At 45.3% G+C, this 18,887-nt stretch overlaps 1 protein-coding gene across 3 annotated transcripts in view; it reads right to left on the bottom strand.

Moving 5' to 3' along the window:
* Positions 1-1,517: 1,517 nt before the first annotated feature.
* LOC115089228 (F-box only protein 7-like) overlaps positions 1,518-18,887 on the bottom strand; it is a 53,627-nt gene continuing 36,257 nt past the window's right edge. For all 3 annotated transcript variants that reach the window (XM_029597320.1, XM_029597323.1, XM_029597321.1), the window contains exon 11: positions 1,518-3,514. In XM_029597320.1, coding sequence (XP_029453180.1) covers positions 3,143-3,514 — 372 coding nt within the window. In that variant the 3' untranslated portion in view covers positions 1,518-3,142. The remainder of the gene's footprint in view (positions 3,515-18,887) is intronic.

Genomic DNA, 18,887 nt, shown 5'->3' with positions numbered 1-18,887 from the left:
CAGCACACTACAGAAGCCCAGTAACTGTGAATCAGACCCAGGTAAGTGGGCTTGTGGACACTGGCTCTAGCATGACTTTACTGTGACCCGAGCTGATACTTGAAGATGCCATTCTTCCAGGGCCTGCTGCACTTGTAGTACTGGCCATTAGAACCCAAGAGTCTGTACCCATTGCTCGAGTATACCTGGATCGGGGTATCAGGCCTGGATATCTGAGGAGTAATGGAAAACATGCCGTACCAATGCTGTGTGGGACCGACGCAGGTCCAATGAACATTCCCCTCGACAGCGGACTCAATGTTTCTGCTATGGTAACACAGTCAGAATAAACTTCAGTCGAGCTGGGCGGGACCTTACAAGGTCATACAACGCCTGAATGACACCAGCTATGTTATATCTATGGACTCTCGAGGTAGAAAGCAACATATCTTTCATGTAAATATGATAAAGTTGTAGGCTGTTTGCACAGCAGTGGTGCTGGCTGCATGGAGCCAGGATAGTGAGCCCTTACTTGTCAGGATAGTGAGCCCTTACTTGTCAGGATAGTGAGCCCTTACTTGTCAGGATAGTGCGTCCTTACTTGTCAGGATAGTGAGTCCTTACTTGTCAGGATAGTGAGCCCTTACTTGTCAGGATAGTGAGTCCTTACTTGTCAGGATAGTGCGTCCTTACTTGTCAGGATAGTGAAGTCCTTGTCAGGATAATGAGTCCTTACTTGTCAGGATAGTGAGCCCTTACTTGTCAGGATAGTGAGCCCTTACTTGAGCTCCTACAAGAGACACTACCTGAAGGATCTATACAAGAAGCTGTTTTGGGAGAGCAATTAACCCCTACCCAGAAACAACAGTTGGAAGCAGTACTGCAAACTTATGCTGATGTGTTTTCTACTAAACCAGAACGTACTCACTTTGCTATGCCCAATGTAGACACTCGTAGCCCTAAACCGCTGAAGAAGACTGCTTATTATCTGCTGAAGCTGAGAAGCACATGGGGCAGCAGCCTGATGAGATGTTAGCGCTAGGTGTTATAAAGTACTCTCAGAGACCCTGGGCTCCTCCTGGTACAACCCACTTGTGTGTGGACTACAGGAAACTTAATGAATGTACTGCATCTGATGCCTGTCCCATGCCCCGGATGGGTGGATTCCTAGACCACTTAGCTGGGGTCCAGTATCTAACCACTATGGACTGCAGGTGGCGCTCTCTGTTAAGTAGCAGTGCCTGAAAATATTTTATTCTCTGCCTTCATCTGCTGGTAAGGATGCAAAACCCATTTATCTGGACTGATCTGTAGAATTGCAGGAACAAAAATTAGCAGGTAAGAACCAATTTTCCTATAACCCTCTTAGATGCTCCAAGTCCTATTCCCTTTTATTGGTTACAGTTTTCACCCCATTTCTGCGTCCTGCATTACATTTGTAGAAAGCTCTTCCTCCTGGCATGGCAATGTAAAATCCAGGTACTCCTGTATTAACCCTCCATCGGGATACGGACACACACACACACAGCCAGCTGAGGTAAGGTTATAATAAAAAGTGCGGATCTTTATTCCAAAAAAAGTGTACAAACAAGTATCCTACAGTGGAGGAAAAAATAAACAGAAGAATAAGACTGAAAAAGGAAGCAACAGCTTCAAATCAAAGCAGCTGCAGGAACATTCTGAGGCCGCCAGCTGCTTTGGCTCATTGTATGCAGGAGCCTTCATCTTCACCTGCAGCTGCTGGTTTAGGAAAGGGAAGTGCTACATAACCATCCACACCTTTTCCAGGGCGCCTGAAGTCATCACTCCTGCAGGGAGGCACTTCAAGCAGTTCTTTTTACGGTTTAATTTTGCTTCAGACAGCAGAGATGAGGATAAAAACCCAGCATTAAGCACATTACACACAGCAGAGAGATGAGGAGAGACACACCGTTAAGCAATGCGTGAATAAAGTGCTAGTTTTCCCCCCGTCCCCCCCGATTCCAGTGTAATCAGGAAGAGAAACCTCCTGCCACTTACAAAAATATATAACACGCGCCTCGTGGCAGCTTGCAGTGCTTTTAGGGGAGCAGACGCAGCCCTTCCGAGAATGGTAAACGCCAGGACTGCCATCTTCTGGCTGCATGCGCTCTGCAGCACGGCCCCTGGGCCTTTGCACACGCAAACAGTCTCCCAAAAAAAACCCCACGCAATTAGGGCAAACTTTGACTAGGCCAAGCTGCTCCCAACTCACCTACCTCAAGGAACTTCACACTGGTTCACTGGGGAGTTACCTAAAACTTAAGATTTGCGTTGGTCCCACCCATCTGGCGCCCGTGCAAACAGAAGCGCAGACTTTCAGCACGTGAAGCGTTCCAGGTGCTGCTCTCTTGGGCGAGTGGGTCTGGGGGGGCGGTGGTACAACTTCATTGCTAAATCGCGGGTGAACGAATATGCCTCCACGTCTGGGATCACACAGCAAAAGGGCCCTGGCTTACCCCGCATGCTGTCTGCCAGGTTTGGGGGCTTACACTGGGCACCTTTACATCCTGCCATGCTGTGCAGAGAGAGATGTGCACGAGAAAAAAAAGAAAAAAAGTTAGCGTTTCTGGCGTGTTTGAAGCTGTTTGCAAACCTATTTACACAGCCCATGACTCCTCCTCATACTACTAATCCACACCGCCAGAAAGAAATGGCGTACGTTTGGCGCCAGCACTGGCCACTCAGTTCCACCCTGCAGCATCACAGCTCCTTTCAGTGCCGACAGAGCGAGCCAATGCTCCCATCTCATGGTCCACTTGAACAAGTAATGCTGTGCTTCTTAGAGAAAATCAGAAACACAGTTCTCCCCCACTCTTGGCTGCACCTGGCCTTCATTACTGGAGGGGGGAAATCAGAAAAAAAAACCCTCGTGTTCGGCTTCAGTAGGAGTTCATTGGCATGTCCCGCTCTCTCCTCTCACTGCTGAGTTGCTCAGTTCTCAGCTCAGCTAGTTCTACATCTGTGCAGTGAAAAGCCACACGCTTTCTCTCTCTCTCTCTCACACACACACACACACACTCAACACTACTACAAGAGAGCTGTTTTCTTCCTTATGGAAAGGCAGACCCCATCCAGGATGTTATTTCCTGTAGCACAAAAAAACTCCCTAGCGACTCAGAATCAAAGCACAAAGCAGAGGCGATCAAATGAACATCCGCCGAATGTCAGATGGACGTCCACGAGTGGGTCTTGGACCAGAGCGTCCTGGCAGGGTCGGGCTGGGCTCCGGCAGTGGGCCAATCAGATCAAAGTGAGGTCGGAAAGGTGGAAACCTGCCAGGGGTCTGTCCACTGCCTGGGATGAGCGAGTTGATTGGGTCACCGACGAATGGCATCACAGGCCTCTGGTCATACTCCCCACCAATGATCCCCGACGGGTAGATAGGACTGGGGGCAAAAGGATTAGGGTAAAAGGGGTTTGGATGAAATGGGATGGGATGAGGGGGTGACGGCAGGAAAAACATGTGCCTCCAGCGGATAGCTTCTTTCTTCTGCTTGTGCTTCTTTCTGTACAGCTGCAAGACACAGATGTGTTATTCAAGGGTGTATTATGGTGCAAAAAAAGACGCCAAATGCCATAGAATGCAGCATTCAAATGCCAGCACACTCTGCAGATGTGGTTACCAAACACCCTTCACCTTACAGTTATCTCAGATCACACATCTGTTACGTGCATTACATTGCTGGAGAGCGCATGTGCGCACGAGCATGCCTACGCACCCTGCCAGCCACTGACCCCAAAACTTGCATTTAAAAACAAAAAAACTCTGCCAGTGCACCAATTGGAATCCAGCCAATGCCCCCAGCCTCACCCGGCCGCAGGAGCGATGCCTCGCTGCTCAGTTTTGTGAAAACAGTCACCAGTCCAGTGCCGGTGCCAGGCCCGTGATCTCTCTCCCTCCCTCCCATTCACACAGCTCCGTTCCACGAGCTCCCCGACATCCACGTCCCAGTGCACAACTCCTTCATTTTCAAAAAATGCCACCAGACTCCACTTTATGAAAGAAAAATGCCATCCTCAGAGCGACCTACGGCACCCTGGGCGCCCACCTATTCCACCTAATACCTCCCGCCAGCCCTGCGCCAGTCAGTCAGTCAGTCTCGGCATTATCTCTTCTACAACTGCCATGCAACATAACGGGGCCAGCCTAGCGTTGACTGGCGCTCATTTTCCCAAACCGGAGCAATGAGGCAGGAGCGACAAGAGGCTGCCTCCTGCCCCAGAAGCACCCATGACCAGGTAACAGCTAGGGTGAGACGAGGGTAGGGATCCTAGGGGCATTTATATATGTGCAAATGCTAAATGTTCAGTCACCCGCAGACTCTATTCCAACAGCGAAGAGGGGGAGGCGTGGAGACGTGGCCATCATGGGAGCAGACTTTCTCCCACACACGAGGCTGGGGCAAGGAGTGGGATTGCTAATTCAGGGCTTACATTATACTCTCACACATCCACCCCCTCATACACTCCCTAACATAGATATGCCCACACATTCATTTTATGTATCTAAAATTGCTTATTAATCACTTTCCTGGTCAAAACTCCCAAAGTGATTTACAACAATAAAATCAGTTAACTAAATACCATAAAAATACAACCATCATAAAATATTTGCATATCCTCTCTCTGCCCTGGATCCTGCTTCCCCTCCCACAAGATCCATCCCTGTCCCACTCCATATCTCACAGCCACAGGCACCCAGACCCTCCCCTAGGTGAGGTCAAATATATGGCAACTGGGATTCAATGCAAAGAAGTGCAGAGTCCTGCATCTGGGATGAGATAATCCAAAAGATTATGTGTGTGATGGGGGGTGAAAGACTGATGTGCACGGACTGGGAGAGGGACCCTGGTGTCTTGTGATCTGAAGGCAGCAACGATAGGTAAAGCCAGAGGGATGCTGGGCTGCATAGAGAGGAATAACCAGTAAGAAAGAGAGAGATGATAATCCCCTTGTACATGTCCTTGGTGAGGCCTCACCTGGAGCACTGGGTTCAGTTCTGGAGACCTTTATCTCACAAGGGATAGAGACAGGATGGAGGCGATCAGAGAAGGGCGACCAAAATGGTGGGTGGTCTCCATCAAATGACTTATGAGGAGAGGCTGAAGGATCTGAATATGTGCACCCTGGAGGAGAGGAGGTGGAGGGGAGATAGGATACAGACCTTCAGGTACCTGAAAGGTTTTAATGATGCGCAATCATCAAACCTGCTCTGTTGGAAAGAAATCAGTAGAACTAGGGGTCACGAAATGAAACTCCAGGGAGGACGACTCAGAACTAACGTCAGGAAATATTTCTTCACAAAGAGGGTGGTGAAGGCCTGGAACGTCCTTCCGGAGGAGGAGACGAAACCAGTGAAGGAATTCAAAGGGGCATGGGATATAAGCACTGTGGATCCCTAAAGCCTAGAGGTTGGAAATGAAGAAAAGAGTGCATGGGGGGGTAACTTGCTGGTGTGCAGTTACTATCCTTAACCAATAACAGTAACAAGGCTTAATGCAACTCCATCACTGCTCTCTGCTTCAATGACAGTGGGAAACGGGGAATTGGATTCAGACAGCAACCAATGAGGGGCCCGACTTTTACGGTTTGGGGAACACAAACATGGGGGTAACTTGCTGATGCAGCGCTTACTACCCTTCATCACTAACAGGCCGATACAGTACAGTGCGCTCTGCTCTTGGACGCGCGTTTTCCCTTACCCCTTATTCAGTAAGGGGCAGAAAACGCGCGTCCAACCCGCGGCACCCAATACCTATTAGGTATGCCTGCGCAATACAGAAAGTAAAATGTGCAGCCAAGCCGCACATTTTACTTTAAGAAATTAGCACCTACTCAAAGGTAGGCGCTAGTTTCTGCCGGCACCGGGAAAGTGCACAGAAAAGCAGTAAAAACTGCTTTTCTGTGCACCCTCCGACTTAATATCATGGCGATAGTAAGTCAGAGGTCCCGAAGGGTAAAAAAAAGGGAAAAAAAATCTAAAATGGGCCGGTGGCTGTCGGGCCGAAAACCGGACGCTCAATTTTGCCGGCGTCCAGTTTGCAAGCCCGTGGCTGTCAGCGGCCGGCAAAATTGAGCGTCGGCTGTCAAACCCGCTGACAGCCGACACTCCGGGCTAAAAGGAGGCGCTAGGGATGCGCTAGTGTCCCTAGCGCCTCCTTTTGCCCGATTCTACCGCCGGACCTAATTTAAATACTGAATCGCGCGCACCGGCGAGTGGCCGTTCGTCCGCTCTCTCGCGTTTTTACTGAATCGGCCTGTAAACCTGATACTTTTGATGCAACTCCAACACTGCTCTTTGCTTTCATAGCAAGGGTTAAGGGAAATTGGATTCAAACAGCATCCGAGGGCCCTGACTTTTACAGTCTGGGAAACTGATAAGTGCAGCAGACAGCAGCATAAGCTTTCTAGGCAGACTGGGTGGATCACTTGGTCCTTTTCTGCTGTCATTCCTATCTCTGGAATTAGGCCAGGGAAAAGGGAGGGAGAGCTGCGGTTGGGCTGAGAAGGGGTCAGAAAGTGCTGGATTCAGGTTGTGGTCAGGGCTGGACTAGAGGGGGGGGGAGAGAGAATACCAAGACCAGGGTGAGGAGGGGTGCGACAGACTGCCGAGTACAGGGCCTGGAGAGTGCCGAGGTCAGGCTCAGGAGGAGGGAATCACCACGTGCTGGGCCAGTGTGGAGGAGAGACAGAGCGTCAGGGCAGAAAGGAAAGAGGAGGATGGAAGAGCATGCAAAGCTGGCCTGGGAGGGAGGATCACACTGTGCTAGGTCGGGAAATGCTGGGATTGTACGGAGGGCCAAGCTGTGGAGGGAGTGGCACAAAGTGCTGAGGTGCCCCTCCCCCATAATGAAAATACCCTCTGGTGAATTTTCAATAAGCGTCAGCTCTCTTTGTCTTTGTTGCAATGACTGCAGCCATTGCCACGTGTCTGGGATCTACACACACACCGCAGTGGCCTCCAATAGCTCTGCACCATGGATCGCTGCCGAGAAGGGACGCCGCAAATTAGCTAACTGCGAAGCAGGAACTAACTTCCTTTCACCTCTCTTTTTTTTCTTTTCCAAACAAAAACTTTAATGTCCCAGCCTGGCCAGAAAATAAAAGTGGAGATCCTTCCCTGCTCCACCGGGCTTGTAGCTGCAGAGCTGTCCGCAGGTTCCAATGAAGCTTCGTGGAGGATGAGGGATCTGGACCACCAGATGTGCACCCCACAGGACTCTGGCTCAGGCTAATAAAAAGGGTCACCAACCCCCTGCTTGTCTATCTTGAGCCAGGAGGGATGGTCCCAACAGGACCTAGTAACCCCCTGGGAGGATCCAATAAACTTTTTTTTAAACAGTTTTACCCCATCTGCCAGACACAGAGAAATACTGAAGGGCTGCAGGTGGCACACTAGGTTATGTAGCAGTGGCAGCGAAACTCTGTCTCCATCTGCTGGCAGGAATGCAAAACTCAGGAGTTTGGGCTAATCTGGGGTATGAACAGGAAACTGCCATACCATGTCCTCTCATCAATACACACCCAAAACTGAAAGCACTGAAGAGACCACAACAGTCAGCAGAGTTGCTTATTGTAACAGGTGTTCTCCAAGGACAGCAGGATGTTAGCCCTCACACATAGGCAACATCATCAGACAGACAGAGTCCCAATGTGGAAAACTTCCATCAGTTTCTAGAACTTGGACTAAGCACACTGAGCATGCCCAGAATGCCCTATACCAAGCGTCCACACGGGGTCCCTTATCAGTCTCGTAACAGAATTACGATTAAAATAAAAAAATAGGAGAAACCCAACTCAGCAGGATGGCAGGTGGGCTTTGTGAGGATTAGCATCCAGCTGTCCTCGGGGAACACCTGTTACAGGTAAGCAACTCTGCTTTCTCCAAGGACAAGCAGGATGGAGTTCTCACACATGGGTGAATCACTAGCTGCAGGCTGCTCCCCAACAAAAAAGGGGGCCAAGAGACACAAAACCACCGGTGCTGTTGATAACAGAGGGGGAGAGGCCTGAACCCAAACAATGGGCCCTAGGTTGGAAGAGTTGGGTTCTACACTTCAAACAGGGTCCGATGGACAGACTGGCCAAACCTACTGTCGTACTGCCATCTCTATTGAGACAGTAACGTGATGTGAACGCGTGGAGAGAACACCACGTTGCAGTCTTACATATCTCCTCCACGGGAACTGCTCACAAGTAGGCCACAGACGCTGCCAGAATGAGCCTTGACATGACCCTCAAGATGCAGTCCCGCCTGGGCATAACAAAAGAAGATGCAATCTGCTGGCCAAATGGATACGCCAAACCTATTCCTATCATAGGCGGCTAAGCTCGCTTGCAGTCCAAACTGTGCAGTGCTCGTCCGCCTTGGTACGAATGGGGCCTGGGAAAGAATATTGGCAGGACGATTGATTAAGATGGAAATCCTTCACAACCTTAGGCAGGAACTTAGGAGTGCGTAAGAAGCAAGAGCACCCTGTCATGAAAAAATGTTGTTTAAAGGTGGATAAGTCACCAAGGCCTGGAGCTCGCTGATCCTGCACACTGAAGTGACCGCAACCAAAATTATGACCTTCCAGGTCAGGTACTTCGGGTCACAGGTGCGCAGCAGCTCAAAAGGAACTTTCATCAGCTAAGCTAAAACCATGTTGAGGTCCCAAGGCACAGTGGGAGGCTTCAACTGAAGCAGGCCGTGCATGAAATGTACAATTATAGGCTGTACAGAGATGGGCGCACCATCTACACTGTGGTGCTATGCGCCAAATGCACTCAGATGAACTCTAAAATAGTTGGTTTTCAAGCCAGCCTCCGATAGGCAGGTAATCAAGCAGGTTTTGAGTGGGGCAGGAGAACGGATCTAGGGCCTTCTGCTCACACCACACAGAAAACCTCCTCCACTTCAGTCCATAGGACCTTCTAGTGGAAGGATTTCTAGAAGCCACCAGGACCTAAGACACATCTTCCATAAGATTCAGCAGCCAAGGGTGGGAAGCAGAATCCATCTGTCTAAGGAAAAGGAAATTATCAGGTATGTAGTAAATTCTCATTTCCTAGCACCCAGACAGATGGATTCAGGACCAGTGGGATGTATCCAAGCTACTTCCGAATAGGATGGGGGGGTGTCCATAGTCCAGTCAAAACCGCATGTGCAAAGGCTGCGTCCTCCTGGGCCTGCACATCCAGATGATAATACTTGGTAAGGAGGACATCGCAGTTTGGCAAATGTTGATGGGAGGCAACAATCTAACTTCTGCCCATGACACTGCCTGAGCCCTAACCTGAATAGGCAACAGCTTTTCAGCATCCACATACGTGGCCGTGACCACCTCCTTAATCCAACGAGCTATTGTAGCCCGCGAAGCTGACTCGTCCTGTTTACCTCCATCATGAAGGATAAACAGGAGATCCATCTTCTGGAAAGGTTTAGAAACCTCCAGATACCTTACAATATGTTTCTTGGCATCCAAGGGTTGCAAGAGGCGATATTCCTCCTTATCCAGAAACGGCAGGGAAATGGACTGATTCAAGTGAAAAATCTGAGACCACTTTTGGCGAAGGAAGGAAGGAAGGAAGAGTACACGCAGCTATAATCGCCCCTAGAGTCACCCAAAGGACTGGATCCCAGCAAGACAAGGCCTGCAGCTCGGAAATTCGATGCACAGAACAAATCGCCACAAGAAACACCGTTTTCAAGTAAAGTAAAACGCAAGAAAGGCCACGCATTGGTTGAAACATAGGCCCCTCCAAGAAATCCAAAACTAGATTAAGACTCCACAAGGGCATGGGAACCGCAAGGGAGGACAAAGATGTTTCATTCCTTTCAAGAAATGGGTCACATCTGGATGAGCCAATAAGGACTCACCATTTACCTGACCCCTGAAACAGGCAAAAGCTGCTAATTGCATCTTTAAGGAATTAAGAACCAACCCTTTATTCAATTCATCTTGCAAAAATTTCAAAATGAGCGGAATCTTAACTGAACGAGGAAGAACACCTCAATCCTCACACCAAGCCTCAAAGACTCGCCAAACCCACACATAGGCTAAGAAGTAGAGACCTTTTGGTTTTTTTTCATCTCTTTATTGATTTTTTTAATTAAATGCAATAAAATAAAGAAAATGCAATTTGCATTAAGGCAACCAAAGTTACAAATAAAAAAACCCATTCAAACAGACAGAGAAAAATTAGCAAATCATCTACAAAGGAAATAGCAAATACAATGAAACTGCCAACAGTAAGGAAGGAGGTTATACCTAGGATCTATCTAAATACGTCATTATTTTTTTTTTTTTTTTAATTTTATTTTTCATTTTTCAAAATACAGCAAGAATTATCTTACTTCAGAAAAAGAATACAATATAATAACATAAAGAGAAAAGGGGAAATCTCCAATTTTCCAATACCAAAACCTATTATTTTAAACTTCTCAAGTTATACATTGCATTCCTCCATTAAGAAATTTTTAGGTAGGGGACAGAAAACTTAGGGAAGTTTCAAAAACTGAAAAAAAAAACATGCATGTAACAAGCATTAACGTAATTAGGTTCCCATATATTACTTGGTTCCGAATTTAGGCTTATTTTAGGAGGGAACTATTACCCTCCTAGCGTTGAGAAAGGATTTTAACTGTTCAGGATATTGAAAGGCGTAGACATCTTTCGCTGATTTAACTAGACATTTGCATGGATATTTTAAAACAAAGGAGAAACCCATTTCTATTACTTGTGGTCTCATTACCAGAAACTCACGTCTCCTATTCTGTGTGACTGGTGCATAGTCTGGGAACACCCGTATTGGTGCCCCACGAAATTGAGTCTGGATATTTCTAAAATAATGTTTCATTATCTCATTGAGATCTTTTTCAACAACAAAAGAAACCATTAATGTAGCTGTTTCATAGTACTCCATTGTTGAGTCCTCCAAGAATCTTGTTAAATTTCCTTCATTAACATCAACATTTACATTTTGCAAGAAATTTCTGTTTCTATTTGTAACAGGCAAGTAATATAATTTATTAACTAGCGGAATTCCTCCTTCTTGAAATTTTAAATTTTCAACAAAAAATTTTTTTAACGTAATAAATGGAAGTTCACCAACAATTTTTGGAAAGTTCAAAAACCTCAAATTTAAATGTCTAGAGAAATTTTCCATAGATTCCAACCTCCTAGAAATAGTAGTGATATCCTTTATTATCTTCACGTTACATTCCTGGTTTTTCTTTAACTCAGTCTCCATAACTACGAGTTTCGGTTTAATTTCTTCTAGTTGATTTTCACACATCTCTACTTTTTGTTCTACGTTTTCCAAATTTTCCTGGAAGTTTCCAATCACATTCACTAACGCAGCCAAAATATCCCAGATAGCTTCTAAAGTTATTTTCTCAGGTTTATTGGGCATTTGAAAACGGGGCCTTGAAAACTCACCCGATTTCAATACCGATGATATTCCGCCTGGTTGACTCTCCCTTAATGGCGCCAGAGACGTTTCAAACAAGTTTCCTCTGTCTTCATTTCCAATCGGAGTCGATACGGGGGGCATAACCAAACTTTCTGCCCCTGATGTTCCGGGGACTTCAGAGTCTTGTTTCGGCGTCTCGGCATCCACCGCCCTCTGACCTCCCTGCGTCGGGCTCTCCAGTGCCACGTCATGTGCCTGCGACTCAGCTTTCTCCCCGATCCACCCGGAGACCGCCATCTCGGGTTTCCTCGGAGCAGGGGGGCTAAGAGTGACATCTCCCGGAGAGGCTAGCGCTTCCTCTATAGCTCCCTCAATGGAGTCTGCTCCCCCTTCTTCGGGTTCCTTCATGGACGCATAAGAGGTGATTAAACGTTGAGCGGCCATTAGCTCTGTGTCTGAGGGAAAGACACGGAGCTTGCCCTTACGTTTCGCCGGCATCTTTGCAAGAATTTTTCCCAAACCTCGGAGCTCAACGCTTATGCGTCCGATTACGCCGCCATCTTGCCCCCCAAATACGTCATTATTACCCTCCATCCCAATCATCATTACAAGAACTTATCTTCCAGATCACTCAACATTCTTATTCCCAATAAAGGATCGGTGAACACAAACTTACTGGATTGATATGTTACAAAGCTTCTACATGGAAACCTTAAAAAGAAGGATGCTCCAAGGGCAATTACCTTATATTTTAATGATAGGAAACGTCTCCTGGGTACCTGAGTAGGACGGGAGACATCAGGAAATACAAATAACTTTGGCCCACAAAAGAAGATATCCTTGATTTTTTAAGTATTTATAAAAGACCACATCTTTATCCTGTTCTGCACAGACAGAAACAATTAAGGTGGCTCTATTAGATATTAAATCTAACAATTCTTCCAGAAAGATTGAAACACCTAAACTTTCTGATGAAAGAGGCTGAATAACTTGATCTAATCTTTTTTGCCTAGGTAGATAAAATATTTTAGAAATATCAGGCACATTAGCCTCTGTGAATAATAAAAACTCCTTTGGGTATTTTTTAAACATTTTGATTGCAGATAACAGTATACGGAAAATTAACAAAACAGTTTTGTTTTTTAACTATCTAGCAAGGTTCTCCAATGCCTCTATTTCACTATACAAAATTAAACTATTCTTAATATATGCCAATTCAGCATTTAATAATAAAGGAACTGTTTCTCCCCCTTCTTGCCTTTCTTCCTCCACTATCTTTTATAAATTCTATTATTATAACCCATCAACTTGTTACTATATTATACAACCAGTTATTTTGTTTTATGTAACTCTTACTTCTCTTCCTCTCTGTTCATTCATTGTAAACTGTTGTGATGTACATACGAACTTCAGTTTATAAAAGCTTTACATAAATAAATAAATTCAGGGACGTTTTTTTTTTCCAGTTCTTGTAATCTCTTCTCCTGTGCCTGTATGTCATAAAAGAATTGAACTGTGAGATGGACTGGGTCACATTATTATCCAATTTAGTAATCAGTTTCCACAAGTCAACAACTGTGATGTCTGATGGATCCTTACTCTTATCTGAAGATATCACCGTTGATTTTGCCTTAGCATCTTCAATTTCAGATAAATTAGAGATCAAAATATCAGCAGATGTAACTAAATTAGATGTATGTTGACCCATACATTGTACATCATTCACTGTTCTTACAACTTATGAAAATTCGATCCTCTTATCCTGAGATGAGGGGACTGGTGGTTGAGGAGGGAGTCTACTAACAGGACTCAAAGAAGCTCCTGTTTAGGAGCACCACTACAGTTACAGATAGGCAACTCACCCATCCAATGAAGATGGTTGTCCATCGGGCCTCGGATTACAGCTGGAGCAGATGTAATCTTAGATTTTCTTTTCCTTCCCATCAGATCAAGCCGCGCGCCCCTTTGGCATACACAGCTTCAGCAGCGTGCAGACAGCTCGTGCTGTAAGTCTCAAAGCTTTATTGGGCAGAGATGACATCAGCGATGGTGTCAATGAAGGGAGGAGCATCACTGCGATCGTCTTAGGTAAACAGAAAGCTTGCAATGGCCCCAGATCTTCCTCCTAGGGGCCTCCTTAGGATCTCCCGAAGTGGAGAACTTTCTTGCTCAAAGCAAGGTGGCAATCATCGCAGTAGAATATCCACGCTTCAGTATGCGAGCCCTCTCAGGGGCCATACTGTAAGACAAAATAGTCGGATCTTCGTGAAGCACAGGTCCCTGCTGTAACAGGTCCCTGTGCACCGTAAACTGGAGGGGGGAAATCTACCAGGAGCCGATGCAGATCTGCATACCAGGATCTACTGAGTCGATCTGGTACTATCCAAAGCACCATCCCTCTTCGACCCTCCAAACCATGCTGCCCAACATGGGCCATGGGGGAAAGGCATATAGCAACTTCTCCTCCAGCCATTCCTGCACAAGAGCATCAATACCAAAGGACTTTGGATCTCCTGCGACTGAAGAATCGAGGAACATTTGCATTGCGAGAAGGACCCAGCGATCCACTAACAGCTGAAACTCCTTGTCTGACAATATCCATTCTCCAGGGTCCAGACTCTCCCTGCTGAGAAAGTCTGCTCTTACATTGTCTTTTCCTGCAATGTGCGAGGCCAAGATCTCCTGAAGGTGCACTTCCACCCATTCCATAAGTTGGTTTATCTCCTGCAACACTTGCTGGCTCTTGGTTCCTCTCTGCAGATTGATGTAAGCCACTGTTGTTGCATTGTCTGACATTATCCAGACTGCTCAACCCTGCAATCTGCCGCTGAACTGCAAGCATGCCAACTGGACTGCCCGCACTTCCTGCTAATTGATGTTCCAGAGAGACTTCTGCACTCCAGCACCAAACCTAGCTCCTGCAACAGGGAGATCACCTTGTGGGTCCACCAGGTGGCTCTTTCCCAGAGACTTGGCCCAAATCATCCAGTTGTACAAATACGGGTGAACCAGGGATTCCATCCTCTCTCAACTCTACCGCCACCAGCTCCACAATCTTGGAAAAAGTTCTGGGTGTGGTGGCCAGACCAAAAAACAGCACCCAAAACTGCTAATGGCATCCCAACAACCCAAATCGCAGAAAATGTTGGTGCTCTAATTGGACGGGAATACGGTGGTATGCCTCTAACAAATCCAAGGGGGTCAGAAATTCCCCCAACTGCACAGCCATTATCACTGAGCGCAATGTTTCCATGTAAAAATGAGTCACCCACAAATGAAGGTTGACCCTCTTTGAGATCCAGGATGGGACAAAAGGAGCCCTTCTTGGGCACAACAAAATTAGTGGAATATCGACCCATATTTTCTTGAGATGTGGGCACTGGGACCACAGCCCTCAGACTGAGGAGCCTTGATAATGTATGAAAATGTCGCGAGGAATACTGCAAAACTCCAGTGCATATCCTTCTTGTATCACCTCCAGGACCCACTGATCCAACGTGATTTCTACCCACATCTGATAAGAGAGAGATGTCCCCCTATCTCCTGTTCCGGGGTGTGGGTCGGCAAACCTTCATTGGGAGGCTCGGGAGGTGCCAGTACCCAAACTTGCACCCCGTCTGGGCTATAAGGACTGAGACCTTTTGAAAGGCAGAGTCCTCTGAAAGGTTGCTCCTCTGTAGGGTCGAAAATGCTTGGATCCCCTGGCACGACCTCTCATGCCAAAGGAACATGGCATCTGCTTCTTATCCTCCGGCAACCGAGGAATTGGGGATTAGCTCCACATAACGGTCAGTTTCTCCAACTCGCTTTCAAATAAAAGCAAGCCTTAAAAGGGCAATTTCATAAGGTTAGCCCTTGGAGGTCACATTGGCCAACCAATTTCTCAGCCATAACTGACAACTGGCCGCTATTTCCAAAGCCACCTCTCTGGCTGAGTTGCGGACCAAATTGCAGTCCACATCTGCCAAAAAGGTGGCTGCTGGCTCCATAACTGTCCTGGAATTCGTTCCAGATCCGACCTCCTGAGAGAGAAGTAAACAAGAGCGAGCCACCAGGGAACAACAAGAAACTATCTGGAAGATCAGTGCCACTGCTTCAAACGCTTGCTTAAGGATGGCCTCAATCCTCCTATCGTGCACATCCTTCAAAGCCGCTCCTCCCTCCATGGGTATAGTCATCCGCTTGGAGGTAGCACTTTCGGAAAACACAAATGCTCTCTCACCACTGGATCCAGGCCTTCCAAAGCCCAACCCCCTTTGAAATTAGCCTCCGGGGCATCCAGTTCAAGATCAATCAATTCTTGAATGTCCTCCATAACAGGGAAAAAAACAAGAGGCTTTAAACAAAGAAACCAAAATGGGATTTTTCTTTGGCTCAGACATGGAATCTGCCCCAGGTACTCCCAGAATCTTCAATTAGAAGAAGAACTAAAAGACATAACACTTAATGATTGTAACTCAGCTACAGAACTCTGGTTAGACTCAATTAAAAAAATAGCCGATGAAATAAACCCCATCAAAACAATAACTATCAAAGAAACAAAACAAAATAACCACTGGCATAATGCAAAAATAAAAGATGCAAAAAGAAAGCTCAGACAATTTGAAAAAATCTGGAGAAAACACAAAACAACTGAAAACCTAACCAAATTCAGGAAACATTTAGCTTTCTACAAACAACTGATCCTTAATACTAAAAAAGAATACTATTCCAATAAAATAGAAAAGTTTGCCAATAACCCAAGAACCTTATTCTCCATAGTAACGAAGCTCACAAATGACAAACAAGAATCACCTCAAAGTCTTCCTGAATCAAAATGCAATGAATTAGCTAAATTTTTTAGTGACAAAATATTAAACCTAAGAAACAAACTCCCCAAAAACAGCAAACAAGCAATCGTAATGCAAAAAAGAGATGTTAACATATGGTCCTCATTTATAGAAATATCTGAACAAGAAGTTGAATCAATGATAAAAAATATAAACCCTGCTCCACATAAAATCGATACAATACCAACAACTGAGATAAAAAAAGATTACCAATGTAGTAACCCCAACACTAACTAATATCATAAACCTATCCCTAACTGAAGGATTAATGCCAGATACACTAAAAGGGGCAATCATTAAGCCAATCATCAAAAAGAAAAACAGTGACCCATTAATCCTCATTAACTACCGCCCAGTCTCAAACCTTCCATTATTAGCTAAATTAATAGAGAAAACAGTATAGAAACAGCTAGCTGAACATCTAGACAATAATAACATACTGTACCCTTCACAACAAAGCTTCCGAAAACACTACAGCACTGAGACATTACTTCTCTCACTAACAGACAACATACTAAGAGGTTTTGATAACAGTAAACATTATATCCTTATAATGCTCGACTTATCTGCAGCCTTTGATACAGTAAACCACAAAATACTACTAAAAAGACTTGAAGAAATTGGATTATGTGACAAAACAATAAACTGGTTCAGATCCTACCTAAACAACAGGTTCTTTCAAGTCCAGATAAAAAACACATTATCAGAAAAATTTAAACTTGAAACAGGAGTACCTCAGGGTTCAGCGCTGTCTGCTACCCTCTTTAACATATATATGCTACCCTTATGTCATCTGCTGGCAGGCCTAGGGATAATACATTACATTTACGCAGACGACATTCAATTAATTCTACCAATAGACGACACAATTGAAAAAACATTAAGTCTAGCTAACATGTACCTAGACATAATTAAACAACTACTAAACCAGATGGAACTGGTTATTAACATTGACAAAACTGAATTCCTTTACCTTGAGAGAAAACAAACTAAAATCATTCAAACACTGATAACCCTAAGAAATAACCAAAAAATTGAGCTAGCCGAAAAAGTAAGGAATCTGGGAGTAATAATGGACCCAGAAATCAACCTGAAGCAACACATATCTATAAAAGTAAGAGAAGGCTACGCAAAACTTATGGTCCTCAGAAGGTTAAAACCATTACTCACACCTGCCCACTTCAGAACAGTATTGCAAACACTTATCTTTTCTAGCACTGACTACTGCAACGCACTCTTACTAGGACTCCCAAGCACATCGATAAGACCACTCCAGATACTTCAAAATACTGCAGCCAGAATACTAACGGGAAAAAAGAGGAGGGACCATATAACCGAAACTCTAGCAGACTTACATTGGTTACCCATCGAATACAGGATAAAATACAAAGCCTTATGCATCATACACAAACTAATATATGATAAAGAAGCAGACTGGCTAAACACAGCCTTACGAGTACACGTTCCACAAAGAAACCTCCGCTCAGCAAACAAAGCACTACTAACAATCCCTTCAGTAAAGTCAGCAAAATTAACCCAAGTGAGAGAAAGGGCTTTATCATTGGCTGGGCCCATACTGTGGAACACGATGCCACCCGAACTCAGATTACAGAATAATCTCAAAACTTTTAAGAAAAATCTAAAAACATGGCTCTTTAAAAAAGCCTTCACTAAAGAGTGTGGAGGGTAGAGAATGAAAGTACAAGGTAATGCAGATGAGAATGAATTTAATCAATCCTACTTTTAAGAAGTAATATTTCAAAGCGATAGTAACTCAATAATATACCTGGATTTGACCAACATTACTCAAATAATGATTTTATTTATGAAATTGTAACCGAACTTTATTGGCACCTGTTAGAATGTAAGATATCCTACATTTACTTACCTTAGTCTATGTACCTATTTGTAAACCGTTGCGATGGTATGTAACTTAGCGACGGTATAGAAAAGTTTTTAAATAAATAAATAAATGTCTGGGAAATCAGAGCCAGTAGCTCATCTCTATGAAAGAACCGCAACATAGTCCTATACAGTTCCAGTCCTGGAGGAATTTCCTCATTCTCCAGAGAGTCAGGATTGGCTTCATCATCCGTGCCATCCAGAATCCTATCGGGAGGACCTGCTGCCAATCCAGGTGCTTAACAGTAGTACCAGGTGAGTGAGAGGTCACCACCTGCGACTCTGACCTGACCGAATTGGACAGGGTAGATGACTGCACCTGAAGAAAGGATTACATCCTTGAAAAAAAAAAATTCTACCCAAGAAAAGGCAAAAAGGATCCATGCCAAACCCAGAAGGCACCTGTGCTGTACCCACTGAGCTACCTTCCCCCGCCGATGAACCAGTTAAGGGAGTTCCCAGATCAGGTACTCCTCCTGAGAGGTCTTTACCCAGGCCGTCATCAGGCTAGGAAGAACCAGGCTTAGTAAAATCAGAGGAAGATAATTCTCTCTGAGCCTTTAAGCAGCACTGGCATAAGAGAAGGCACACCAGGCTGAGTTGCCCGAATGTGACAGGCAGCACAGAGGGAAAGGCACTTTGGTTTCTTAGTCACAGGCGCTGGTCTGTCAGTACACTTAACCAGCGACTGAAAGAATGCAAACAGCTGAATTCACACTGTAACATTTACGTGCTCAAAAACGTAGGTGCCCAAAATTT

This window comes from Rhinatrema bivittatum, chromosome 4 (genome assembly GCF_901001135.1).
Source record: "Rhinatrema bivittatum chromosome 4, aRhiBiv1.1, whole genome shotgun sequence".
Classification (NCBI taxonomy): Eukaryota; Metazoa; Chordata; class Amphibia; order Gymnophiona; family Rhinatrematidae; genus Rhinatrema; species Rhinatrema bivittatum.
This window is presented reverse-complemented; position numbering and strand designations above follow the sequence as displayed.